Consider the following 19,446-nt stretch of genomic DNA (forward strand, 5'->3'; position numbering starts at 1 on the left):
GCATCGATTACATGATGCGACATCACATTTCCTCTCCTTCTGTGCTATCGTTAACTCAGAGGGTGTTCTTATGAGCTTGTAACAGCTATTTTTATTGTTTTTGTTGTGTTCTGCAAAAGCAAACAAGGACACTTTTTAAAAAAAAAAGTAGGAAAAAAACTTTACATAAGGGGTAGTAACATGCTTACAGGAAATGCTTACAGGAAATGACAGCTGAGGGTATCACTGGGATTTTCAGGAAAAACAGGCAGTGGTAAGTCTGCAGAGGCAAGACCACCAAAGGGAGGATTTGCAAAATTTAAGGAAAGGATCCCTTGGCCACTGTGAAAGGAAATAAAGCATAACAAAACCCCACATTCCACCCTTGACAATTTCATTGAACGTTATATCCCCACATGCCCTCCAGAAACTTTTAGGTGCAATTTCTTTTTGCATTCACAACAATGGAGAGCTGTCCAAAAAAAAGTTCTCAATGTTTTTGCACACAACAGAGAAGCTAAGTTTCAGCTTCTTCAAAGTCAGAACTCTTTCTGTAGGATGCAATTTATGCAGCAATCCACAAACTCCAATAATTGCCTTGGAAGCCGCCTTTACTTAGGGATGAAACTGGATGTTGCAAATAACCATTTGTTAATCTGGTGATCCAATGACATTCATGAATAACCATTACTAAAAACTAGTTAATGCACCAATGTTCATTAGACTGCAATCACAGTTCAGATTTATGCAGTGGGTACCACTGTGTTTTTCACTGTGTAGGGTTTATTCCCTGCTCTAATGGGTTGCTAATGAGCAAAACTGAACCTTAACTGGAATCCAATGAAAGTTTGTGCATTAGCCAGGACTTATGTGCACTGGTGTTGGTGATCATCTGGTGATCCAGGCATCACCCCAACAACCCTTTTCAAACAGGATGGGCCACTTCCAGACTAGTAGTTGGGAATTGGAGATGCTTTAGCAGGGGGCATTCAACCCCACACAATGCAGACCCCAGTCCCAGACACCTTCCCCTGACCACAACAAGGTTCCAAGCATATGTTTCTGTCAGGTATTTAAGGTGTTTCCATACTGCCCTTCACCAAAAAAGGGCCATGGGACAGTTCACATCTGATTTAAGGCAACATAAAAAGTATAGGACATAATAAACAAAAATGATAAAACAGTTATCCTAAAATACATAAAGGGCATAATTAGCAACATCACAACTCAGCAATTACTTCACCCATCAGCCTCTAAAAAGCTGATCAAAAAAATTAAGTTTTAGTTTCGTTTCTAAGCAAATATAGTGTGGGGGTAAAATACACCTCTACCCAAAAGGTGGTGTTTGAATTCTAATTACCGTATTTTTCGCTCTATAAGACGCACTTTCCCCCCTCCTAAAAAGTAAGGGGGAAAGCCCCCAAGAGTCGCACACACGCTCCACATGCTCTTTAAAGGGAGTGCGGCTCTTGGGGGACACTTAGCCCTGCACAGCCTCTCCCGGGCAACAGGAGCCTTCATCCCGCTGCTGGGGAGAGGCTGCGCGCGGCTATCCGAGAAGCCAGGACAGCAAGCAGGATCGCTGAGCTGTGATCCTGCTTGCTGTCCTGGCTTCTGGGATTCAGAATTTTTTTTTTCTTGTTTTCCTCCTCCAAAAACTAGGTGCGTCTTATGGTCTGGTGCGTCTTATAGAGTGAAAAATACGGTGGTGTTTAATTGCTTTTTGATTACTATTTTTGTTTCCCCCCCTCAATGCTTTTGGATGTTTCTATTTTATCTGTAAGCCGCTTTTGAGTCCCTGACTGGGGAAAAGGCAGGATATACATAGTTAATATTATAATACTGTCTTGTTTACATCTAGTTCAGGCCCAAATCCTCAGATGAAAGGAGTAAGCTTTTGGCAGCTGAATCCCCTTCTTGAAGAGAATAAACCCTTGTTCCTTTTGAAAAACACTTTGTTCTGGAAGACACACACCTCAACAGGTTAGCTCAACAGCCTCATGGATAAGCTGAAAGGAAACCTCAGCGACAGCTCAAGCGAATGAGAGGGGCGTTGCTAAAGACAGCCTACCCACCACATGTGGCTGCTTTCAGAGGTGAGCACTGCAATGCCTGTTCTGCAAGCTTTATCCTCTACACACAAACGCCCAGTAAACCCTTTCTTTGACTTATTCTTTCAGTAGAGTGGTTTATGGGGCTTTGTGGTAAGAGCAGATTTAGACCTAAAAGACAACACAGTCCCTTTTCTGTCACTAGCATCTACTGTACCCATTACAAACTTCATGGTCCATTTTTGGGTTTATTACTTTTATATCCCACCATACAAAAGTTCTCCTCCTCATTAAATTCCCACAACAACCATGTAAGGTAGGTTAGGCTGAGAGACAGTGACTAACCTGAATGAGGATTTGAACTCTCTCCCAGGTCCTACTGCGCCCCTCTGGTCACTATGCCACACCGGCTCCGCAAGTCAGAAGAAGATCTTCAGTCTAGCAGATGGATAGAAAAAATGGTGCCCTCCAAATGTTGTTGCGCTACGGCCCCATCAGCCCCCAGCCAACAAGGCCAATGGGTCAGGGGTGTGGGAAATGTAGTCCACACACACCAGGAGGGCGCCATGTTTTTGCTACCCCGTGCTAGCACATTAAGGGTGCATTTGACTGCTGCAACAAAACATTTTAAAACTGCCTCAATGAAAGAACTCTAGGAATTATGGCTCTGCCAGATTGCTGGAAATTCTTTTGCTGGAGATTCCCAGGGTTTCTTGGTTGGCAGCTGCTGCGGTAAATCAGGCTTGAAATTGGTCTAGAATTTGAAATGCAGACGGATCTTTGAGATGTTAAGTCTCTGATGGGTGAGGTGGGGTCAGGTCTCCTGGTGAGGGCAACAAACCTGACTAAAAAGTGGGAAAGCACTTTGTGAATGTTTGTGTACATGCACCCACAACACCAAAACAAGAAATTGGCACATGGAGATCTCTTATATCTTGCTTTGACATTTTTGCTCAGGCACTTCTTATATGGGAGAAAACGGGTCACAAAGACACCAGCCCCCTCACCTCAATGGTGTCCTTCCTGGGATAAGCCAATTTCATGCAACAGGTGACCAATGCTGTCAAGGAAGCATCTCCTGGTCAGCAGGAATATTTTTTTAAAATGTTTACATTCAGCTTTAAGAGTTGCAGCTGCACACAAAACCTCTCATCGCTTTACCACAGTATCAGAGAATCATCGAGTTGGAAGCAACCCCAAGGGTAATCTAGTCCAACCCCCGCAATGCAGGAATTACATCCTAAGAAGCACAGAGTCAACTATTCCAACCTCTTCCAAGCCCACAGCACCATTTCGGTTGGGTTCTGCATGACAGCTGCAAGATCCAGAATGACTCCAAATTCACATCAATGCACTGACACTCTACATTTTGTTTTTAAAAGCTGAAGACACTGTGCTTGGACATAAGCGGCTATGCCATGCAAGAAGGGATATTTACTCTAGGCAGCCAGGCACCCTTTTACTGGAAAGTGTAGCTTGTTATTTAAAAATGCAGCCTGGAAGGCCTTTTGTCAGCACAACTGATAGTCACGTTTCTCCAAAGCCACAAAAGTCAGTTCTCTGCAGACGAACACAGCCTGGCAGATTTGTGCGAACTGCAGCCAAGCAACAGGGAGCCCATAAACAGATGCCACTTCTGCAAAACCTGCAAGCTGGATCAGAACACAAGGCCTCTCTGCCCTCTATGGTTTCCAGCAACTGGTATTCAGAAGCATTACTGTCTCCAGCTGTGGAGGGTAAAGCACAGCGACTGTGGCTTGTAGCCATCAGTAGCCCTCTCTCCCTCCATGAATTTGTTGAATCCTCTATTAAAGCCAGTCAGGTTTCACTGCCTCCTTTGGGAGCAAGTTCCATAGTTTTACTATGCACTGCATGAAGTACTTCCTTTTCTCTGCATTGCATTTTTCCTATAAAAACCAGCTAAGGATAGAGAAAGTTTACATTCCCCTTTGGCCAACAACCATCTAAGTCAGCCTGCCTTGAAGTGCTTTGCTGTCAAAAGATGTAGAAGCAAAAGGGAAGAATGGCTCTCTTCACACCCGCCGCTCAACCAAACCAGAGCTGCCCATTTACATTTGCTCCTACTGCCAGCCCAAATGTTTTGGAAAATGCAAAGTTGTTTTAGCAGCTTTCCACAAGACAGAAGGCTTCTTCTGAGCATCCAGCAGGAGGATCCCTCAAACATCATCATCAATGCACCACAGGCTGGCTCTGAACTAATGGTGCTTTTGTAGCACAGGACATTTTTCATGCAGGAAGCCAGAAGAGATCTCTGGTGCAGCCTAGGCTAATATTTGCTGCAGGGGGTGGGGGGGATCTGTACTCTTTACACAGTGGATGTGTGGAAGCACAGAAGATGACCACCTTATTTGCAATATCCTCTGTACTCAAGTTCCAAAAACTTTAATTACCGTATTTTTCGCCCTATAAGATGCACTTTTCCCCCTCCAAAAATGAAGGGAAAATGTGTGTGCGTCTTATGGGGCGAATGCAGGCTCCTTGGCTTCAGCGATAGCAACGCGAAGCCTCCGAAGCCTGCGCTCCGGAGGCTTTGCGTTGCTTCCGCTGAAGCCAGGAGAGTCTGCTCTTTGAGGCTGGCGGTGGGGGAAAGCAGCGCCTCCTCCATCGCCAGCCCCAGAGGATGGGGGGCAGCGGGAAGGCGCACGACGCCTTCCGGCTACTCTCCCACCGGCTTTGAGGCTGGCGGTGGGGAAAGCAGCGCCTCCTCCATCGCCAGCCCCAGAGATTGGGGGGCAGCGGGAAGGCACGCGACGCCTTCTGGCTACTCTCCGACCCGGGTTGGAGGCTGGCGGTGGGGAAAGCAGCACTTCCCCCATCGCCAGCCCCAGAGATTGGGGGGCAGCGGAAAGGCGAGCGACGCCTTCCCGCTACTCTCCAACCCTCCTGTGGGCTTTTGCAGGAGATGGGGGAACTCCCCCACCTCCCGCAAAAGCAGGCAAAAGCCGCGCGCTCTTTAAAGGGGCTCCGCGGCTTCTGCTGGCTTTTCTAGGTGGTGGGGGAATTCCCCCACCTCGTAGAAAAGCCCGTAGGAGCCGCGCAGCCTTTAAAGAGCGCGCTGCTCTTGGGGGCTTTTCCCCAGGAGGGAGAAGGGACTGACTGGCTGAGTCTGTCCCTTCTCCCTCCTGTGGGCTTTTGCAGGAGATGGGGGAATTCCCCCACCTCGTAGAAAAGCCCGCAGGAGCCGCGCACCCTTTGAAGAGCGCGCCGCTCTTGGGGGCTTTTCCCCGAGGAGGGAAAAGGGACTGACTGGCCTTTTCAGTCCCTTCTCCCACCTGGTCGAAAAGCCCGTAGGAGTCGTGCACGGCTCCTGTGGGCTTTTGCGGGAGGTGGGGGAATTCCGCCACCTCCCGCAAAAGCAGGGAGAAGGTCTTGGAGTAGCACACAGGCTGCGTGCAGCCTGTCCGCTGCTCCCAGAGCTGCGGGGGGAAATCATTTTTTTCCTTGATTTCCCCCCCTGAAAACTAGGTGCGTCCTATGGGCCGGTGCGTCCAATAGGGCGAAAAATACGGTGCCAGTCGTGTGAGGAGGCCTACCTAGACACGGACTATACACTATCTTACATGGGGGTTCAGTTCCAAGAGTTCCACATATACCCAGCCTCTTGGAGCCACCCCTGCAGCTAGCAGGGGAGGGGAGGGGAGAATCCCCTGTACTTCCAAAAACCACACAGCTAAGGGGCCTTGCCCAGCAAGTAAGGCAAAGAGCTCAAAGGTTCTTTTTATGCTGGGCAACCCAAGCAGACCTGGCACTAAAAGAGGCTTTAAGTCCTCTGCCTTGCTTGGGTGTGCCAGTTCTGAGAAGCCAAGGATGTTCAAACAAGATCTTGCGCCCGGTGAGATCTTGCAACAGCATCCCAGAGCTGGGGCACTGAGTCGGCCTTGCCCCTCAAACAAGAATTGAAAAGCTCTTTTCGTGCCAAGCAGACTCAGTGAGAAAAGAGCTTTTAACCTCTTTTGCTTGGGATTTGATCTGCACAATTTCACGCAGCTCACCTTCAACCACGTATGGTTGAAATCACGCAACTCAACTGCATGTAAGATGTACCCTAATCGCATAGCAGGAAAGGGTGAGTCCTGGAACTAAGTGGAAAGGCAGCTTGGTTGGAAGCAAATTCCGATACCGTGTCCAAGAGGGCAGGAAGGGCCACACTCTGCTGTCAACAAAACAAATGGGGTGAAGTAATGAGAAGCAAATTGGCAAGCTGAATAGGAAGAAGGCACTGAAGGAGCAGAGTCGCTGAGGAAGAAGGGAAGTGGAAACTGCCTCAGAGAAGCAGGGAGAGGGGCTGAAGAGAACAGGAAAGTCACAGGAATGTGAGGTTCAAGAAGAGAGTAAATCCTCATGCATGGCCTAATTTATTTTTCCACATTCCCTATTTTTGACAGAAAATTTTTTCAAGGTGGCTTCCACAAATTAAAACAACATAGATACAAAAAGCTAAAAACATTCATAAAATATCATAGATAAAAAATAATTAAGCCCTAATCAAATTAAAACAATATTTAAAAAACAAACCTATTAAAATACGAATAAGGGATGCTGTGTTCCTTAGGCCTGACACTCCTGTGTCGATCATGTTTTTGCTAATAAAGAGTTAACTCCAACCTGCACAGCATGATTTATTGCTGGCAGTCAGTGCAGACAATACTAAGTTAGATGGACTAATGGTGTTACTCAGTGGGAGACAGCTTCCTATGTTTGCTCTTCCTTTTCTCCCCTGTACTATTTTTTGGGGGAGCTGGGCAGTGCTCTCTACACAAATGTTCCTTTGTTTTAACTGATACCTTCTGCTATCCATAGGAAGTTGTCTGAGACCATTGGTCCATCTAGCTCAGTCTGTCAGCACTGGCCAGCAGTGGCTCTTCAGGGTTTCAGGCAGGGGACTTCCAGCCCAACCTGGAGATGCTGCTGGGGACTGAACCTGGGACCTTCTACATGTGAAGCAGGTGCCCTACAACCGAGCCATGGTGCCTCCCCTTACAACACACATGTACACAGAAAGCTGCCTTCTGTTGATTCACGTAATTGCTGGACATCACAGGGAAGTAGAGAGGGTTCTCACACTTGAACCCTGCTTGTGGGTTTCCCACAGGCTCTGCTTATGTTTTTATTGATCCATCAAACTCACAACTGCCTACACTGACCTGCAGGGGCTTTGCAGGGTTCCAGGCGGGGGACTCCAGATAGGGGACATTCCCTACCTGGGAGATGCAATCGAGGATTGAACCTGGAATCTTCTGCATGCAAAGCAGTTTTAGCGATACCCAGCGAGAAGAGCTTGCATCAGGGTGACATCACAACCAACACAGATCATTCCTACAGTGCTTGGGCTGGGTTCCAAAGCAAACACAAGCTATTATGTATTGCTGGGGGGAGATGGGGGAAAAACCTAAACAGCTGCTTTAAAAATTCCCCTAATCTTAAGAGTGACTGAATGTCTGTGTGTGTGGTTCTTCTCTCTCATAAGCCTTCCTTCATGGCTTTGAACCACACACCACTCATTTCATATCTCCTAGAAGCACACTGCCATTCTACCTCCAGGGGAAACCATTTTCATCTGGACTTGGTGGCAGACTGCTGGCCTGGATAGATAGAGCCTGACCACCGGGGAGGCTTCCTCAACGATTCCCCCACTGCCACAGCAATGCTCAAAGTTGCTGGAAAGATGAAGTTGCTGTCATCCCACAAACCACACATAATATCATAATATCCTATGAAGAGCCTGCTGGGTCAGGCCAAAGTCCTAGCCCAACTTCATGTTCTCGCAGCAGCCGAAAAGATGCCCCAATGGGAAACTGATGAACAGGATTCAAGTACAACAGTACTCTCCCCTACTGTGTTTTCTAGCAATTGCTATTCAGCTGTGGAGTCAGACTTAACATGAGTTTACAGTGTGATGCAGAAGCAGAAGCAGAAAAAAAAACCCTAATGCTATTGTAGGCTGCATCAACAGAAGAAGTCCAGATCAAGTGAACTAATAGTATCACTCTATTTTGCCTTGGTGAGAATCCTTCTGGATTACTGTGTCCGGTTCTGGGTGCCACAATTTCAGAAGGATATAGACAAGTTGGATGATTAAGGGTCTGGAAATTAAGCCTTATGAAGAATGAGGGAGTTGGGTATGTTTGGCTTGGATAAGAGGAGACTGAGAGGAGATATGAAAGCCATCTTCAAATATCTAAAGGGCTGTCACATGGAAGAGAAAGCTTGTTTTCTCTTGATCCAGAGGGTAGGACCTAAATTCAAGTTACAATTCTATGACTCATGTCATATCTACATCATCCACATCATTAAAGCAGAGGTGCTCCTTTTAACAGTAATGAATTCCCCACCACCACAAAAGAATCCTCAGAACTCTAGTTTGCAAAGAAGGAGGGGGAGAGTTGTTAGGAGAACCTTAATGAACTAGTTCCCAGGCTTCTTTGGAGAAAGCCATGACTGTTAAAGTGGTCTATGAGTGCTTTGAATATACGGTGCTGATGTGAGCTTACACTCCTCCAGGAGTTCACCTCCAGGTCATCTCAGATAACAGATTAAATGTGACTTTATTTCACGTACAACAGCCTTTAATTGGAATTTCCCGAAAAGCCTTCTGAGAACTGGCTTTTGCACGGCATGGAAAAATATTATGCTTCCATTTGCCGGAAAACCAGGAGGTAGGTAATTATATATCCAATTAGTAAGTGGGCACTGGAAGTTCAGGAGGACGTTTTTATTTCTTCTCCCAAATTGCACAAAAGGATTTTTGAGCCAGGTGGGGCACTCTCAACAATCTGAGGATGCAGAAGGAAACACCCATGTATTTTTTTTGCACGTGCTTCTGAGAGAAGCAGAAAGGAATTTATGGGCAGACTCTTCTCGCATGGTATTATGAGCCAAGAAACAGATGAACTGGAAGACGTTTCACACTTGTTTTCTTTAATTACAACTGAAGGCCTCGAAGAATTACAGTGTGGCCCTTCGTCAAGGCGTCTAGGATCCTACACACATTAGAAAACTCTCATTATATGAGCTGGGGGGGAGGTTTCCCCCCCTTACAAAATGCAGGTAAACAAATGTACGTTTCACTTGTTTTCACACAGGTGTGCTGAGGTTGCACATTGTTACTCTATACTGTACATGTGCATTTTAAACACACACAAAATTTATTTCACCCCAAGCTAAAAGAAAGGTCCTGCTACAATGAACTTGTCTGCCACCTTTCCTCCCAGTTTTTTGGATGAACAACAGTTGTGGGGGGGGGTGCTGAAGTAACAAGTGGAGGTGGCACAAGCAGGTGGAGCAGTCGCTTAACCCCTTCCCTTCCTGTTTGTTTGCTCAATCAGCTTCCTTAGGGGGGCGGTTGTGGCTCAGTGGCAGAACATCTGCTTTGCATGGTTCCATACCCAGGTAGGGATGGAAATGTTCCCTGCCTGAACCTCTGGAGAGCTGGAGTGAGTCAGAACATGAGTGGAGGTGCTGGATCAGGCTAGTCCAGCATCCTGTTCTCACAGTGGGTAACCAGATCCTTGTGGGGGGTCGTTATTCTTATTTACTAAATTTGCTGGTCACTTCATCTTCCCCAAGGTAACCCAAAGCGACTTACAAACAAATGAACAATCCCTTATAGAAACATTAAAACCAAGGAGGGACATACAGTTGTACCTTGGAAGTCGAACGGAATCCGTCCTGGAAGTCCATTCAACTTCCAAAACGTTTGGAAACCAAGGCGCGGCTTTCAATTGGCTGCAGGAAGCTCCTGAAGCCAATCGGAAGCCATATTGGACGTTTGGTTTCCAAAGAACGTTCACAAACTGAAACACTCACTTCTGGGATTGCGGCATTCGGGAGCCAAAACATTTGACTCTCAAGGTATTCGGGATCCAAGGTATGACTGTACATTAAAAACATGCAGGAACCTTTTTGCCCAATGTGGGGCTCGAACCCACAACCTTGAGATTAAGAGTCCCATACTTTTCTGACTGAACAATCCTTCCCTTCTTGTCTGAAGCTCTAGAGTCACTGCCAGCCAGTGCAGGCAATACTGAGCAAGATGGACCAATGGTCTGACTTGATATAACACAGCTTCTGATATTCCTGTGATAGTGCTATATAAATGAAGAACGACTTTGGTCAGACCCAAGGTAAGCAGGCTTCCTAAAATATTCCTGCATTCTGTATGACTGCAATTTGGCTCCAAGCCTGACTGTCATTAATTCAACTGTTTAGCATCCCAGAAAGCTGGGAACACATTTTAAGATGTTTTGGTTTACAGCCCAGATTACACAGATATTACTTATCTTCATTTTTAAGGTTTGCATCTCACCATTCAGAGCTTAAAAACCAGTTGTACTGTTTACATCAAAAAATCTAGCCAAACTATTCATCTATTTTGCTTACTTTTTAAAAATGTGTATTCCACCAATCTCTCCATAGTGATTTGGAGGGGGGGAACCCTTTAAGAACTTATATAGTCAAAGAACTATATAGTCAAATCAGTAAGTTAACCATATCCATTTAACGAAGTCCAGCAACACAACAAAACAGCACAGAACTGAGCCAGCAAAAAATACACAATTTAAATTATTGCTTGCTGGTTTTATTGTATAGAACATGCAAGAACTTGCCAATATTTTAAAAATGCAAGCAAATGAGAAAAATGGGCATGTCTGCTAGCTCAGTTCCAACCAATTCTGCAGCCCCTTTGGAAAGGGGAGGCTACTATTCTTAGGAGATATCTTTGTCTCCCAAAGTTATATTTCCCAAAATCCTTTGGAAGAAACAGTAGCATTTGAACTAGTTCAAAATCAGTTTTTACTTGGTAGCTTAAGTGCCATAATGCGTCTCTCTGGCCTCGCTGGCTAGTCAAGCATCTATGGCCAAACTTATTCAGATCACTGGGAAAGAATATTACTATCACCAATTGCAATCAAAGGGCAAGGGCCACATGCATCTCTATTCAGTGGCTGTTCTGCAAACAGATTTCCCCAACTGAACCCACAAACAACTTTCAACATTACCCAAATATAAAGGGAGGCCGCAGAGTGTTTATACCCCACTGGTGCGTGCATGCTAATTTGGTCTAAATTTCCATGTAGGTGCACAGATGGTACATAGACTGCTTATAATTAAACCTACGAGTTTAAGGCTGCAAAACAGATGGAACATCTCCAAAGGCAATACCCTATATCTTGCTCCAAAACATGCACAAAAGAAGATGAGCTCATTGCCAAGCATATCTTTCCAAAAATTCTGCAGCAAGACTATAGGTCAGCTTTGAATTCAACTGTACAGCATGAGAGATGCCTGCTTTAACTCTATACTGGTTGCATGATACATCAATACCAGCTACCTGGAAAATAACCTCAGCAGAAGACCTTCTCCTTCAGGTACTCGGACCCAGGCCATACAGGGCTTTAAAAGTAACAGCAGTTTGAATTGGGCCCATGAAATTCTCTGTGAATTGGCATATGTACAAACCTAGTGGTGCTACTGATGCTTGTTAATCAAAGGTCCAGCAGCCTAGTTGAGAGGTTGAAAAATACTAACAAACTGCCACCCCTCAGAATTTGCATCGCATGCCTTGGATTTAATCTGCAGTGACTTTCCAGGATTTCAGTCTATCCTGGAAATGCTGAGGAATGAACCTGGGAATTACAGCATGCACAGCAAAGCCCCAAAGCCTGAACCAGTCGGATGCAGCGTTGGCGTACTTGAAAAGGAACAAGCACACCTACGTGTCACGTTGTGAAAGGCCACGTGGGTGTCAGCATAATTAATTTCCTACCTGAGTGGAGGGACACTGTGTGCAAAGCTAAGAAGCCTGACACCCTTGTCCTCTGCAGAGTTACTCAAAAACATAAAAAAGCATGTTCAGTGCGCAGTACAGCAGTCTATGCTTCTGAATAACAAGGCTCAATGAAGCATCTGCATACAGCTTGATGCTGGATGTCTACCTTACCATAAATATCCCCACATGAAAACTGCTGGAGGTTTTGGAGGACCACTTACATCATTTTTCTGCCTGTTGTATCAACTGTATGATTTTTAATTATACTTTTATTTTTGGTGTTATTGTTTTTCACTTATTCCATAGAAAGAATTCAAACAGCAATACAATAAAAGAAATAAAAGACCCAATAAAAATATTATTAAAAATCAATACAGTGGTACCTTGGGTTAAGAACTTAATTCGTTCTGGAGGTCCGTTCTTAACCTGAGGTACCACTTTAGCTAATAGGGCCTCCCGCTGCCGCTGGCGCACGATTTCTGTTCTCATCCTGAAGCAAAGTTCTTAACCCGAGGTACTATTTCTGGGTTAGCGGAGTCTGCAACCTGAAGCGTCTGTAACCTGAAGCATCTGTAACCTGAGGTACCACTGTATATTTAAAGTGCCATCTTCTGTCTTCAGCCACAAATCCAGGCATGCCACGGACTACCTGGAAAAAGCTTGCATTCTGGAAACCCCAGACATCAAGTCCCCCAAAAGGTACCTCTTTTTAAAGAATTTCAGAAGCCCCATCTGTGCCCAGCTTGCTCCATTATGGAGTCAATGGGGTTCTGCTAAACTGCATATAAATATGTAACATTATTTTGTCTCCAAGGGCAAGGATGGACTATGGAGATGACCGAGCAGACTGGGGCTGAGGGATGCTATATTCCAAAACATCTGGAGGGCACCGGGCTGAGGAAAGGTGCAGCAATTTTATGTTATCCAAGCTTGGAAAGCTCAACTGCAAGTCATAGAATAAATGCTTATTTTCAAGGGGTATGCAAGGGTACATAGTACCAGCATCTCTTTTTTGTTGTTAAAAAGTGTTGCACTTACTGTAACAGCTTCATTGTGAGTATCAGCACCTATTTTTCTAGGGGGGAAAGCACTGCACAGAATCATAGAATTAAAGAATTGTAGAGCTGGAAAGGACTCTGAAGGGCATCCAGTCTAACCCCCTTCAGTGCAGGAACCTCAACTAGCTCATCCATGACAAATGGCCATCCAAGCTCTGCTTAAAAACCTCCAAGGAAGAAGAGTCCATTGCCTCCCACTGTCCACTGTCCCACCATTCTTACTGTCAGAAAGTTCTTCCTAAGGTTTAGTTGGAATCTCCGTTCTTGTACCTTGAAGCCATTGGTTCGGGTGCTACACTCCAGAACAGGAGAAAACAAGCTTGCTCCGTCTTTCATGTAATACCCCTTCAGATATTTGAGGATGGCTATCATATCTCCTCTGTCTTCTCTTTTCTAGGCTAAACATACCCAGCTCCATCCACAACTCCTCATCAGGCTTGGTTTCCAGACCCTCTATTATCTTGGTCACCTTTCAGCTTGTTAATATCCTCCTAGACATAGCACTCCAGGTGTGGTCTGACCAAGGCAGAATAGAGCTATTACTTCCCTTGATTGGGACACTATAGACTTCTGCTGATGCAGCCCAGAATAGCAAAAGCTTTTCTGATGCGGCATCACACTGTTGACTCATGTTCAGTTTGTGGTCTACCAGGACCCCTAGATCCTTTTCACATGTACTACTGGCATTCCCCATCTAATCTTTGTGTAGCTTGGGGGTTGCTCCTTGGCCCTGTGGAGTCTTCAGTGTGGGGTTCCTCAGAGTTTGAGTTTTTCCAGCCATGCTTTTTAACATCTATAGGAAACTGCTGAGTAGGAGCATGTTGTCAAATCATTGATATGACAGCCACCTTCAAATATCTGAAGGGCCATCCCTCGGAATATGGAGGAAGCTGGTTTCCTATTGCTCAGAGGGAAGGATCCAAACCAATGAATTCAAATGGCAGCAAAAGGAGATCCTGACTAAGACTGGGGTAAAAAGGAGCATTCCTGACCTGCCCATTGCTTTAAATTGACCACACCTGCTTTATAGGAATTTGGGACCACCTGTGTCCTTACATAAGCTAACATAAGAAGAGCCTGCTGGATCAGGGAGAAGGGGACCAGTATCCTGTTCTCTCAGTGGCCAGCCAGATGCCCCAATGGGAAACCCACAAGTAGGATTTGAGCCAAACAGCCCTTTCCCATCCTGTGGTTTCCAGCTACAGGGATTCAGAAGCATGGCTGCAACCATGGAAGGGCATAGCCATCATGGCTAGTAGCCTTCAATAGCCCTCTCCTCCATAAAGATGTCATCAGCAGCACAGGAAACGTTCACCACAGCTCATCTTTCCTGCTGCTTCGAAGGAGTGGATAAGTTTCTTGCTTATTCAACACAACGCACGATGAGCAATTTCTGGATAACATTTTGCACATTTCCCTTTCCATGCATTGAAATATACATGCATCTTCCTACACAATGGGCGGGGGAGAGGGGAAGAGTGCTGGGGGTTTTTTTCTGTGGAATGCGAACTCTAAGGAACTGCACCTTACAAATCTCCAGAAGCAGCCCCACTTAAACCTGGAGCCAGTAGAAATAGGGTCTCCCTGTAGAGCCTGTTCCCTACAGAGACCTCCTGTAACTCGAGAAAAAGCAGAGAAGGTGGGTGGCAGCAGGATTTTAAAAGGCAACTTTTACTGCTCAGTGCATGGAGATGTTCTGCCTAGGACTGAGTCAGCATGCAATGATTTTACTGGGTGTGTTTGGAAAGTGTTTATTCCTGGGTTCATTTAAATCATGTTTTGTGTCATAAACTGCTCCGAGAGCCTCAGTAACCGGATGTCTTTATAGGGAGCATCGATAAGGCCTCTTTCTGCAAGTTTAATATTGCTTGCAAGAGAACATTGCTTGCAAGAGAGCAGAGCTCCTCTAGCAATCCAAAGTCTTCTGATTCACAATTCAATATCCTCAGCACTATGCTAGGGACACCTAACCAAACACAAGGAAGTCAACACCAGCCTTAATCTACCTCCTAGTACATTTGAAGACCAATCTGTACTACACATTCAAAGCAGTATCATCCCACATTAAACAGTCATGGCATCCCCAAAGAATCCTAGCTTGTGTAGTTTAAGGGTAATGAAGAGTTGTTAGTAGTAACCTCCATATTCCCCTCCCAGAGCTACAATTCCTTAAGTTCCCTGGGAAGAGGGATTGATCATTACACCACACTGAGAACTGTAGCTCTCAGGAGGGGAATAGGGGTCTCGTAACACCCCTCAGCACAGTTCCCAGGATTCTCTGAAAGAAGCAATGTCTGCTTTAAAGTGGGATGAAAGTGCTCTAAATGTACAGTGCAGACAGGGTCAATGACACACACTCAAGGCACTGATGCATTTAATCCTGATGAAAACTAAAGCAACTGAAAGCTGGGGAGTACAGTCAATATTTTTTTGTGGTGGAGGGGAAAGAAAAATCAAGGCTGCAAGGAGAAATCCCCATCCCCATCCTAACACATGCAAAGGCACTCAGGCACCATGTTTCTCTGTCTCTCTCACACACAATGAGGAGAGCCAATACAAATTACTGGGCTGTCTGGGGCCTAACTATCATGCATACTGTATTTTTCGATCTATAAGATGCACCAGACCATAAGATGCACCTAGTTTTAGAGGAGAACAAGAAAAAAAATTTCTCTCCCTCTCTGCTCAGCGCCTCTCCAGCAAAGCGGGAGGAGAAACAGAGCCCCTTCCATTTCTCCTCCCGCTTCGCTGAACGGGTGCTGCACAGAGAGGGAAAGCTGTGCAGCGCCTCTCCAGAGAAGCGAAGCCAGGAGAGCAAGAGGGATCGGTGCACACCGATCCCTCTTGCTGTTCTGGCTTCTGGGATAGCTGCGCAGCCTGCACTCACTCCATAAGACACACACACATTTCCCCTTACTTTTTAAAAGGGGAAAAGTGTAGCTTATAGAGTGAAAAATACGGTATGTTTTATGTAATTCTTAGCAAAATAAATTTTTCGTGCTCAATGCGTGCACAATTCTGAATAATGAACTATGCATTTCTGACCTTATGTGAAGATTTGCTCCTGTGCTTTGACAATCTGACAGTGAGGTCTCATCTTATGATATGCGGTCACATTTGTCGGTTTTCTAAAGAAAACCCTGTGTGAACGCAACAAAATGGTTGTGTGATCCTCAACAAATACTGCTATTACAGTGGTACCTCGGGTTACATACGCTTCAGGTTACAGACTCCGCTAACCCAGAAATAGTACCTCGGGTTAAGAACTTTGTTTCAGGATGAGAACAGAAATCGTGCTCCGGTGGTGTGGCGGCAGTGGGAGGCCCCATTAGCTAAAGTGGTGCTTCAGGTTAAGAACAGTTTCAGGTTAAGAACGGACCCCCAGAATGGATTAACATAACCAGAGGTACCACTGTATTATACTTATCATTAGACATAAAAATGAGGTGGTGCATTATTTTATACCCAGTGCAAATGTTTTTAGCTGGGTTGCCCCTGCTGGGAAGCGGGGATCAACTGGGCCTGAATCTGCTCTTGTGGCCTTTTTCCCACACACATACAGGTGAGTTTTCTTGCTCTCCTTACTTTTGATGGCGCCGATGAGAGCATTCCCATCTTTGATGACGTCCTTGATGAACTTGTTGGTCCTCTCCAGCTCCTGCTCATAACATTTGAGCCTTTCTCTGAAGTCAGGGCTGTCCAGGTAACAATCGCTGAATTCCAGCGGAGGGTGCCCCATGGCTCCTTTTTTGATGGGGGGGGGGGAGGATAAGATGATGGAAAGAAGGGTAATAAAGATGAGAGTCATGCTTTTATTTTGCAAAGAGAGAAGAAAGCCCAACCACCCCACCCCCACCCCGCAATTCTCCCTTTATAATCACAGTCTTGTTGAGGGAATACGTCAGACGGGGTGAAAGGGGGGCAGCCCAGATAGGGGGTGAGGCGAAGAGGAGAATCCAGGGGATGACCGCGGCTGCTCACCACCAACGGCAATAGCGGAGGAAGGGAAGAGAGGGGCGGGACGGCAGGGCGCCCTCCAGCGGGCGGGCCGCGGGGTGCGCCGCGGGTGGCGCGCGGCCTGCAGGGCTCCCCGGCCGCTGCATCCCTCCCGGCCGCGAGCGGGCCCAGCAGCGTTGGAAAAAACACTGCGGGATGCAGCGCCGGGAGGGCACCCAGAAGGGACACCAGGGAGAAGTGCAGCTGCCCTACGCCGGCCTGCAAGCTTCCCTCCCGAGTCCCGCGCGCCCCGCAATGTTTTTTCCAGCAGCGCTGGGCTGGCCGGGAGGGATGCGTTTGCTCGGGCGGCGCGCCCCGCCCATTTGGATACCCCGTCCCCATGGTTGTGGGGGGAGTTGCGTGTCCAACCACCCACCCCAGGCAACGGCAGGAGTTGCTACGCCGGTGCCAACGGCCCTCTGCACGGACGCAAGGAAAAAGATTTGGGAGCAAATGGAAGAAACTACCTGGATAAATCTGGTGTGACGGCGACTTGACGCCGCATCAGCGGGGAGCCGGCTGGCTCTTCTCTTTCCTTCTCCCACGGCCGCTTGGGCTTCCGCGCCGGCTCTGAATGGACCCAGTTGGAGGTGGAGCAGGCGACCGCAGAAGCACTATCCAGCCCGGCGCGCAGCTGCAAGTCCCCTCCCACTAGCGCCAGAGACGGGCTGGGCTTTGTTCGCCTGCCTCCTTCCGTACCCGCCCAGCGCCTCGCCCTCTTACCGCTCCGCCTGCCCTTCCCTTAAAGGCGCAGCCCGGGGGCTTCGCGAGGCTTCTCCACCGTCGCTTCCCACAATGCAGGGAGGTGGGCTAGATGTCACTTGGGACCCCTTCTGACTTTGCAACTCTGCAGTTCATTGGAGGCGGTGGGAAGTACTGTACTCCAGGGGGCAGGGCTGGGTAGTGGTTAGAGAGCCAGACTAGGAATCCAGAAAAGCCGGGGTTCAGGGGGGCTGAGCCAAAGACTTTGCGGGAAAGGCAACATCCCGGCACCATTGTAGGCGCACTTGCTCCCCAGAGATCGGCCAGCTTAGGTACCCCGCACCTGCTTGCCTGCCTTTTTCCTGTCCAAATGAATGAGTTGTGAGCAGGTATTTCTTGCCTTTGAAATTGGGAGCAGAAAAGCGAGCCTGCCGCCTCTTCACCTGCAGAGATTTATAACCCATTTTTAGAAATTGTTTTAGAAGAATGGTGCCTGAGTTTGGATTTGGGTTTTCTTCTTCCCTCCCCGTCCCTTTTCTCTTGCGTGTCCTGCTTTGTTTGGGTTTTAGGTTGTAAGCCTGTGGGCAGGGACTGTCTTGTCCTGATCAGCCCAAGATGCTCCAAATAAACGAACGAATGAATCCCTCTTAAGCCTTTAAACTCACTGGGTCACTGCAGCTCTCAGCCTACCTCACAGGGTTATTGCGGTTATTAAATGAGGAATAGCTCATTGGAGGAAAAAGTTGGATATAAATGCAATAAATAAGTAAATAGGGTGAGAGAAGTCTTTTTTTTATGGAGTACATACAGTAACAAGCTTGGTGGGTCAGGAGAATGCTGTGGGCATAGTGCAGTGGTTTTGAAGCAGTGTGCCATGGCACCCTGGGGTGCCTTGAATGGTGGTCAGGGGTGTCGTGGGCAATGTTGGCCTCTGTTCCTCTTTCCTTGCTTCCCTCCCTCCTCTGGTGCTATCTTGCATCTCTGCCTCCCAAAGGCTTGCACAGCTGTTTATTGCAGCAGCCCTGGCTATAAGCTCTGCAGGTGAATGGTGCCAGCAGGGGAGGTTGGTGGCTCAGAGACCAGGGGCAGCAGCAGTGGTTGCCCTGGGGACTCCCAAGAAGAGGGGAGAGAAGTTGAGGAAACACTCCTCAAGGGAGGGTGTTCAAAAAAGGGTGAGAGGCTGCCAGTTCTGCAGGCAAGGGGTGACATAATTGGGCTCCTGAGCCCCACAGGGAGCCGCAGAAAGAATGTGGTTGGTCAAGGGAGCCTTGGTCCCAAAGAGGTTCAAAATCTCTGACACAGTGTACAGTGGTACCTCGGGTTAAGTACTTAATTCTTTCCGGAGGTCCGTTTTTAACCTGAAACTGTTCTTAATCTGAAGCACCACTTTAGCTAATGGGGCCTCCCGCTGCTGCTGTGCCACAGGAGCATGATTTCTGTTCTCATCCTGAAGCAAAGTTCTTAACCCAAGGTGCTATTTCTGGGTTAACGGAGTCTGTAACCTGAAGCGTCTGTAACCTGAAGCGTATGTAACCTGAGGTACCACTGTATCTTGATTTCAGTAATGCTTTTGACAAAGGCCCCCATGATATTCTTGCAAGGAAGGTGGTAAGAGGTGGGTTGAACGTGGATTTGTAGCTGGTTGGCGGACTGAACCCAAAGAGTACTCATTAATTGTTCCTTGTTATCCTCGGGAAAAGTGACAAGTGTGGTGCCGCAGGGTTCTGTCCTGGGCCCGTTGTTGCTCAATGTCTTTATAAATGACTTGGATGAAGGAATTGAGGGGATGCTCCTCAGATTTGCAGATGACACCAAACTCAGAGGGGTAGCTAAGCTGTAGATTAGAAGACAGAATCAGAATTCAAAGATG

At 47.0% G+C, this 19,446-nt stretch overlaps 2 protein-coding genes across 3 annotated transcripts in view; one reads left to right on the forward strand and one right to left on the reverse strand.

The window, feature by feature from the left end:
* OPHN1 (oligophrenin 1) overlaps window positions 1–17,560 on the reverse strand; it is a 127,217-nt gene extending 109,657 nt beyond the window's left edge. Inside the window, exons 1-2 of one of the 2 annotated variants that reach the window (XM_053374236.1) lie at window positions 17,342–17,560; window positions 16,464–16,622 (exon numbers count right to left, since the gene is read on the reverse strand). In XM_053374236.1, the coding sequence (XP_053230211.1) occupies window positions 16,464–16,617 (154 nt within the window). In that variant the 5' untranslated portion in view covers window positions 16,618–16,622; window positions 17,342–17,560. The remainder of the gene's footprint in view (window positions 1–16,463; window positions 16,623–17,341) is intronic. The other variant, XM_053374238.1, reaches the window with a different exon arrangement.
* The window catches only part of MSN (moesin), a 192,655-nt gene that overhangs the window by 23,275 nt on the left and 149,934 nt on the right, over window positions 1–19,446 (forward strand). The gene's annotated exons all lie outside the window — the stretch shown is intronic.

This window comes from Podarcis raffonei, chromosome Z, assembly GCF_027172205.1.
Source record: "Podarcis raffonei isolate rPodRaf1 chromosome Z, rPodRaf1.pri, whole genome shotgun sequence".
NCBI lineage: Eukaryota > Metazoa > Chordata > Lepidosauria > Squamata > Lacertidae > Podarcis > Podarcis raffonei.